Genomic DNA, 8,739 nt, shown 5'->3' with positions numbered 1-8,739 from the left:
TCTGCCTGCTTCTTAGCCGGACCATTACTTAATAACAATTCAGCTATACATGTAGTTTCAGCTCGGATCAGCTGTATCTACCTTTCATTTGAACAACAAGAGTTTAAGCAGGGGTCGAGCTTTACTTTGTTTGGGTCACTTTACGCTTTTTCGAAAAGAGTGGGTTTGTCTGATCCTACAGAAGCCAGTGTAAACGTACCTTGGTTTTCCCTCCCTTGTTTACCTTGTTTACCGCTGGCTGACCCTACAGGAACCGAACGTTACAAGTACTTCGTCTCCGAAATTTACATTTCCAAATATCATCACGGCTTTGCCAGGAAATTATGAAGAGAAAACGCTAAGAAATCAAAGATAGGAAAAACTGCGCATCACAAAACATACCTGGGGAAGGAACCCAAGTTATTAGAAGTTGTTCAAGCTTTGACAAATATCACACAAAACGGAAAAGCGAAGGCGACAACTGGCTTCTTGCAAACACGTCAAAATCTACAAGGTTTCGCTGATTGGAATACCCTTTTTCCAAACGTAAAACACTTCATGACAAGTTGTTCGTGACTGAGTCCATATATTATCGAGTCGTGGAATTCCCGTATATTTAAGGCGAACTTTCTGGCGAATAACGTTCAGGAGAGAATGTGTTTATATAGCACTATAATAATAGTTAATTTAATGAGCAAAAGGGAAAAATGATTTTTTCTTTTTAACTGAGAATGGGTATTGCTTACGAATTGGGGATTGCTTGGCAATCCACTGACCAGGACACACTGGATGATGGTCTACGGATAAAGCGTACTTCGCGCAATCTGATGAAACTATTGCCTTTAATCGGAGAAAGAGGCCCCAACAAGAACATGACTACCAAATATTCGGTATATTCCTGCCCTAAAAAAAAAAAAGTGTGGTCTAAATTTATCTCTAACTTCGCGTGCTAACGGATAATATCATGACTAGAGTAGGACTAACCACAACCTCTTAATAAATTAAAAATAGCAACAAGAATTCTGCGCATGTATCTGGATGCATGCGAAAGGAAACCAAGTAAAAAGAAGGCGGCAAAAACACCGGGTTAGATATTTCCTCTCTGCGTAATGGTATCCAATCCAGGATAATGTTGTTAACGTAAACATGAATGGTCGATACACCAGCGTGGGTTCGGTTCACTGCTCGACGGGCCAAACACGATGTGAACGATCTGTAAACACGTGGGTTTAGCGAGTTCACATATGACGAACTTCACCGCAGATTGAGAGGTTATTTCCTACGTTTGTCCTCCCTTTGAAGTGATCGCGCATGCAAGGTTTTAGCCTCAGTTGACCGGTACATTATTCAAATCAACTGCCAGCAGTAGCAGTAATATCAGCGGCAACAGCAGCAGAAACAGAAGTAGCACCAGCAGAAGGAGTGCTAATTGAAGCAGAGCACTTGCAGCAGTAGCAGACACAGCAGCAGAAGCAACGGTAGCGTATAGCGGTGACCGGTGCCAGTGGTAAAGATGACAGCAGTATTGAACGATTTCCACAATAGTAGCCTGCGACAAAAAAACAAAATACTGGATTCAATCCACGACTAACAGTGTTAAGACCATGATAGTATAAAGGGTAAAAAACAAGAACCAATATTTCAGCGATAAAATCTATTTCCGTTTACGGTAAAACTGATTTAGAACTGAACCACCAAATGGATATCCTGTTCAATTGCAGAGCTTAGGCGTCTTAAAGCACAACATGTCAAAACATGATTTAATCCGATATGAATAAGAAAAAACACCTTATAAAGGGTGGGTTAGTAACGAAAATTCAATGCAAATGCTCTCCCTCCTGCAAGTCGGCGATTTATTACTGGTAATTTTTCATCAAAACATCATTTTCAAGACGACATTTTTAAAGGAAGCCTTATACCTTCCTTAAATCATGAAGCAAGTATACTGTCAACGCTTTTCAGATTTCACGAAGAAAAATATTTTAAATACCGTCTATACATAGCTTAGATTCAAGAACTAGTCTTGTTTTGGTACCCCTGAAATATTTCATTGGTCACTCCAACTTGGGGGTAAATAGCTTGAAAAAGTTTCATTGTCTTATTTCCATAGAGCGCCAAGTAAAAATAACTAACTAGACGATAAGTGCTTTAATAGTATCTCACATTTGTGACCCAGAGACGGAAATGAATATCACTCAGTGATGACCCAAGACAGTAAATAACACGCGATGATTGCTTTTCAAGTGTTCCGTGGTAAATTAGTAAAATAAAACAAGCCAATAATTTAAGCTCTGAATCAAATACAAGCACTCGAACCAAATATCGCCTATTTTTTTTGGAAATCACCTTCATCAGTGAAAACGCTACTTCATGTTTCACAAATTGCTGTGTCAGTGCAATTATCGTCTGTCGCTGATGTTGCACGTGATAATAAGTTGACACTTGTCTTCAAATTCCTCCCACGTGTATTTTGGAGAGAAAAACAACTACCAAAATCAAAGGTTGGCTTTAGCCATCAGGTTCGACTTGCTTGCACTCTGGCAACGAAGTTCACCCTCGACTTTGATCATGTTTGACAAATCTACATTTTCCCCCAAACCGTTTTTTAAGAGTTGACGTGTCAATATAACTTGACATCGGGAAAGGAGCGACTGGGCAACTTAGATAAATAAACCACACCCACGACAAAATAAAGAACAAAATAAACGAGTTCGCGAAGACATAATCCCTTCACTCGCCCTTTCTTAGTCCGATGTTTTTCTGAGCAGATAACTACACAAAGCTTCAGTGTCCATTTATCGTCCAAACAACAAAAGATGCAAAAGAGTTAAAGGTACCGACTTGACAGCTTGAGAAGCAAGCTACGTCACAAGGTAGTATAGGCACCGCATCACCATTTAACACAACCATAGATCGCATACCTTCATAGAAGAAAGAGGCGCGAAAACAGTCCAAAAATAAAACAAGGGTAAGGAGAAAGCCGAGATAAACTCTTTCAAACCACTCCAATAAGTCTAAAGAATATAAAGAAAGAAAATTAGAATAAAAAACCAATTCACCCTCGCACGAACACATTGAACAACAGCACAGGCGTGGGTAGTTGAAAGAACTTTGGCCGAGGTGGGAAGCCAGTAAGCGTGAAAAAGGAACAAAGTGCATTACAGATGCGCCATGCTCTTAGAGCTGATACTATTTGTTCGTTAACATTTAATTAATGAAAACGTTGCTGTCAGTTAACTTGGTCTTCGTTGGTCACTTGATTACCCGAAAACAAAGAGATTGTACCACTTGAATGACACAGTGTTCGAAAGAGGAAAGCCCACACGCGTGGCCTCGGCTCATTGGCCCGTGCCAACTTGCATGCGCTACTCTTCACAAAGCTAGATGGCAGGGTAACGGTCATAAACTGTGTAGGCAAGGAAGACCTTTCATTTGCTTTACAAATTTGAAATAAACTGTTGTGAAGACATGTCAGAGGCTCCCGAATTGCTGGAAACCCATTGGGCTACGTCCAAAGTGCTAAAAGCCAATAAATAATTATATCAACAACGAATTACCTAAGATTAATGATTTGATTATTTAACCGGATTCGATTGAACAACAAATAGCAAAGTTGAAAACCGTTCTTTATTAGCACTTATCACATGATACGACTTAAGCTTTATACCATCCACGATCCCCTCAGTGTTTCAGTGACATTATTCAATTCAAGCACATGGAGACGTCTTGCTTCAATCTTGACCCTCAAATTACCAGTTTGTTTTGGTTTACTCTTTTGGCTACGATAACATAAGATAGCCCAAATATGCTGAAAACTACATATTTAGTTTTCGCGATTGGGTTGTCAACGATCAATTAACTTTAACCACTACTGTTTTAGAAACAAGAGTTTCCGGAAGCATCTGCATCAACTTCCGGTTTTATCTCGTTTGCCTGTGGACGCCCAGAGCATCCAGTTATGTTTAACCACGTGACCACCCACGCATCCGTACTCGCCTTGTACAAACATTTTTGCATTGAGAAATAGGTAAATAAACTGATTAAAATTCCGTAAGAACCGAAGAAACATTGCGCGTCGATATTGCTTAAGTTTGCTGTTTTCTAAGCTGACTAACTATTTTCGTCGTCTTTATTTTCAGGACAGAACCCAAAGTCAATCTGTTCTAGACGGAATCTAATACCACTAATGAGAACTCTGACATCATCATCGCCAAATAAAGTCACCAAGGCAGATTATCGCCACTTGTCGACATTGTTCGGGATTGGTTCGTATTTTTTCGGAAATGGTTGTCATGGTTATGTTGTGGAATAATTGGTTTCTTCCCACGCATATATCACGCAGATCTGTCGTTTGTCATTACGAATGTTTAGCGACCCGTAACGCCCACGATTATATGCATAATTGCTTACAACACTAAAACCGTTCGCTCTCCCATCGGAAGCTCATTTTGCACAGTGTTTGCTGGGCGAGGATACACAGCTCTGCGGTGCTTGGAAAACATCAACTCTCAACAGAGCACTAAAACTAACAAACTGGAACAAACGACCTCCCTACGATTTGAATTGGGCATGTTAGCAATGGCAAATCCACGTTTTCCCGCATATGAAGGTAACTATATAATTTTTTAAGACTTTTTAAAATTTGTCACACAAGCCGGGATCTATGTTCTTGGAAGGCCCACCAGTTCTCCAACATAAGAATATATGGGGCATGTCTTTGAGAAGAAAATAATACAACGGATGTACGAGAAAATATGTTTGGTTTCGGGATAAACCAGAGTTTTGATACGATTTCCATAGTGAGAAAATGTCATTTTATCGCTTGAATGATTATAACACTTCACCTACGTACATAATATGCCTCTACAGCATTGATTCATCTTTGAGTAAACATATAGGTAACGTAAAATTGGGCATTCCATCAGCACTAACGTAGTAAATTCAACGATTGTCGACTCAGCGAGTGTATCACCACATCGGAAACGTTTTCCTGCAGAGATCACCTGTAAATATAACTTTTGCTTGAGGAATACGTGCACTGACATTCTGAAGGTCTAATTTCGTTTCTGACCAAGAACTTATCAGTGATCGTTACAAGCGAAACAATTTTTAAGCCGTGTGCGCTTAAGAGAGTGACAAAAGACGATTATTGTGCTCGGAGATACTTTATGCGTTGTCAATTTTAAAACTTCAGTTCAGGCAGTTATACTCGCCCACACGTTTCTGAAACACCCAGCCACCCTCGTGAAACATCTGAAAAGAGAAGTCTGTGATGAAATCCTATTAAAAGTTTCATGAAAAGTGCTCTCTTCCGGCTCTGAATTCCAAGAATCAAAATCTTGAATTTTTAAAGGAACAAAATTCTTGTACAGAAGCTCAGGAGAGTCATGGTCCATTCGGCCAACGTGTGTGGGTGTCATAAAGATCATGGCGACTTCATCTTCAAAACAGGCGCAAAAAATCATTTTTTAATCATAATATCCGTTTTCCGCCGAATACGGAAGAGAAACGTAGCCTTAACGTGGAGAAGAGCCTGTAAAAGCTGGTATTCTTTTTTTTATCAACGAAGAGAACCATGTGGCCTTCTGAAAAGCTTGCACAACTGAACTGTCCCTGTCCCACCCAAGAGTTACAAAGGTGTAACCTCCTTGGACGTCTCGTTCTTTTATTATTATTTTTCAATTGCAATGGACTTCGACCACAGTTATACCTGTACAGAATTTGCATTTCAACTGACTGCCGATTTAACGTCACAACTATCTAGGTTCATAATAAATTCAACACGATCATGTTCGTTTTTCGCCCACGGGTTAAATTTTCCTTCCAGGTGCTCTCAAAATTCTGACCAGTAGCTCAACTTAAAAACAAAACAAAGCACGCCATTTTCTTGTTCTTTCGCGGTCAACTTTGAAGAGTCAAAAAGATTTCAAACATACGTCGTAACGTCTTAGAAACTAGAAGAATCAAAGATGCAATTTTTCTGGTGATAGCGAAGGCAGCCGGGGCCACAAATATAACTATATATTGGAAAACCGAAAAAGGGCATATTTCTTAATCTACTCAACCCTCGCTCCCAATATTGACAAGCCTTACAAAAAACAAACCCTTAAAAGATGAAAAATCAAAATGAGGATGCTTAACGTATAAACAGTACGAATTAAACAGGAGAGAATTTTCAACGAAAGCTGAAATTAGGTACAGATGGGGGGTAGTCCATGTAGAGGCTAGCAGAAACTGTTACTGATGACGCAAATTCAGAGCTGCATCATCTAGTACCATATTCAGATCTTTTGTTGAAAAGCCACGGGTAACCCTCAAGTGACCACAGTACGTGAGGCTCAGGCTCAGTTCAAATATACATGTGTCGCAAGACTGAAAAAAAAAGCTGCACTAAATTAGAAACGGAACATCTTCTACCCAAATTAATAAGGTTTAAATCGTGCCAATTGTGATAAAAAAAAAATCCTGCCAAAGTCGACACGCTCCCTTTAATTCATCCATTTTGTCTACCAGGCTTTAACATCTTCACGGAGCTGGTGTTGCGATGTTTCCCGCCTAACATTACCGAGCGCTTATCCCATGCAAACAAATGAATACCGGTTTTAACAGAATGGAGCAATAGTGATTTAAGTGCCGAGCTACGTAGCTCAAAGACACACCTCTAGGCCCAACAGGGAAAACGCTCTTGCTCCCTTTGACGGGGCTGTTGCATGTGGGCATCGGGATAACATCCCTTCATTTGTGTACTCCCCCCAACCACCTACAGTAAGTAACCTGTTACAAATACATTCAGACTCACTCTAATTGGACGTAATAGGAAATAATGGAATTACTGAAACAAAGGTATATATTTTTTAACTGAGCGACAAACTGTTAACCATACATTTCCCACTTCCTTTCTCATCGTAAATTCGATTCTTTCTTCAGAAATTTAATTTGCAGAGTTGGTGTTAACCGGCCGTGGTATCACGGAACTGGCGTACAATATACTCTTTTCAGAAAAAAACTGAAGTCCGCTAATATTGAATCACAGCTGAAACATGCAAGTTGTCCAAAATAAGGCTTTCTGATTCTCAGTGAAAGTTAGGGTAGAACCTAAACTCCTGAATTCCAGTTTTATTATCGTCCGACACGCATTAGACATATTAAAATTTACTTTTCGTCCGGCTGTCGATGTCTAAGCTCTAATATTTTAAATTATTATGGCTGAATTCAGAATAGTCGCATAAATGAAATTTAAGTCCGACAACACTTAAAACAACTGACTCTTTCAATTACGGTAGTTCTTTTTATACGTGAAAGACGCTTCTCGCAAGCGAAAAGGCTAAAAATAAACAACACACATGGTTTTACGTGTTCGGTTAATTGAGTCGCCCACCTGAGTGATAATAGATAAAACTGCGAAATACAAAACTTTGCGTAAAACAAAGGTGAAGTTTCACCGTCCAGATGCCTTCCGGAAATTGAACTCACGCAAGTAAACATTTCTGAAGATATTACATGGCAACATGTGTTAGTAATGCCGATAGACATCGAAAAAATTGAGGGGCTAGATGTAAGCACGGTACTAGCTTTTGACTACATACTTCAGCAATTCTAATGTTTTAAGAACCAGTTTTAACACTGCTTTTAAGTACTACGTTTGTGCCTCGCAGCTTTGACAATTAGGGAAGGTATTGCTAATTGGTCCCTATCACATTATTTACAGCAAAGTATTGGAAAAGAAAGCTGCTCGCTTTTGTCAAGTTTTATTAAACCCCACTCACAAGCGAGAGAGCGTCACGTGAGACCGTCACGCACGTTACCTCCGTTACCTCGTTCTTGACCTGCTTTGGTCTGCGGCAATACTTGTTTTTAACAGCATACTTTTTCGCAGCTAAAGCCTCGTCTTGTTGCCATTTTGAGCAGAATACTGGACTAGTCAGCCATCATAATACATGCAATCTATTGGAGCAAAGTGCTTCCCACCCAGAGCAGGTTTGGGAATTCTTGTCGGAAATCAAAGTACAGCATACGATAAACCTAGCGCTGATAGTCAATATCAATAACGAGGCTGTTTTGTTTTCTCAATTCAGAAAGTGAAATAACAAAGTATTGGTTAAAGTAAAGATTGTTGGGACGATTTTCTTTTTTAAAAATGCAGCAAAACGATCCAGGAAGTTGACACTACGATTGGAATTGCACACCTTAAAGGGGCTATTTTCACGCTATTTTAGGCATTTTCAGCACTGATCGAATGGTCATAGAATTAACTAAAATATCAAAATAACTGTTCAAAACTATAGAAGAACTGTAACAAAACACAGGGAAGCCAAGAAGGGACATGGATGGACAAAACTGGAGAGGATTGAAATGGATTGAATTTGGGTAAATTTGAAAAACGTCGGCCCACCTTTTTTCAAATTTATATCAGTCTATATCAAAATGTCATTTACAAAACTTGAAAATCATTCTCAGTTGTTATGTTGCAGTGAAAAGAAAATGAAAGACTCTTGTTCTGCCAATTTGACGTTTAGAGCTCATAATTAACAAAATTAAACAAAATTACCTACCCATCCGAATTTGAGAAAGAATGCCATACATGGCTCTGTATTTTTAAAGCTTTTTACAAATATTGTTCGTGAATTATCTTTGAAAAATGCGTGGTTACCCCCAATTTTCTTTTTCGATTTCAATAACACTTGTTAAGATCTAAGTTTCCTGCATAATCGCACACCGGGGCAAAAATACCTTTGAATTAGTAGGCACCGTCCTTATTAT

At 39.3% G+C, this 8,739-nt stretch overlaps 1 protein-coding gene across 5 annotated transcripts in view; it reads right to left on the bottom strand.

Annotated features, from left to right (window-relative positions):
• Nucleotides 1-548: 548 nt before the first annotated feature.
• Nucleotides 549-8,739, bottom strand: part of LOC138041008 (uncharacterized) — a 23,871-nt gene continuing 15,680 nt past the window's right edge. For 2 of the 5 annotated variants that reach the window (XR_011130724.1, XR_011130726.1), the window contains exons 2-3: nt 8,710-8,739; nt 549-1,528 (exon numbers count right to left, since the gene is read on the bottom strand). The exon at nt 8,710-8,739 is cut by the window's right edge and continues 43 nt beyond it. Coding sequence is in view for 1 of the 5 variants with exons in the window: in XM_068886770.1 (XP_068742871.1) it covers nt 1,307-1,528; nt 2,901-2,993 (315 nt within the window). In the remaining 4 variants the exon portion in view is untranslated. Of the gene's footprint in view, nt 1,529-2,900; nt 2,994-8,709 lie in introns of all 5 variants that reach the window. The other 3 variants (XR_011130725.1, XR_011130723.1, XM_068886770.1) reach the window with 2 other exon arrangements.

Source organism: Montipora capricornis, chromosome 3 (genome assembly GCF_036669925.1).
Source record: "Montipora capricornis isolate CH-2021 chromosome 3, ASM3666992v2, whole genome shotgun sequence".
Taxonomy (NCBI): Eukaryota; Metazoa; Cnidaria; class Anthozoa; order Scleractinia; family Acroporidae; genus Montipora; species Montipora capricornis.
This window is presented reverse-complemented; position numbering and strand designations above follow the sequence as displayed.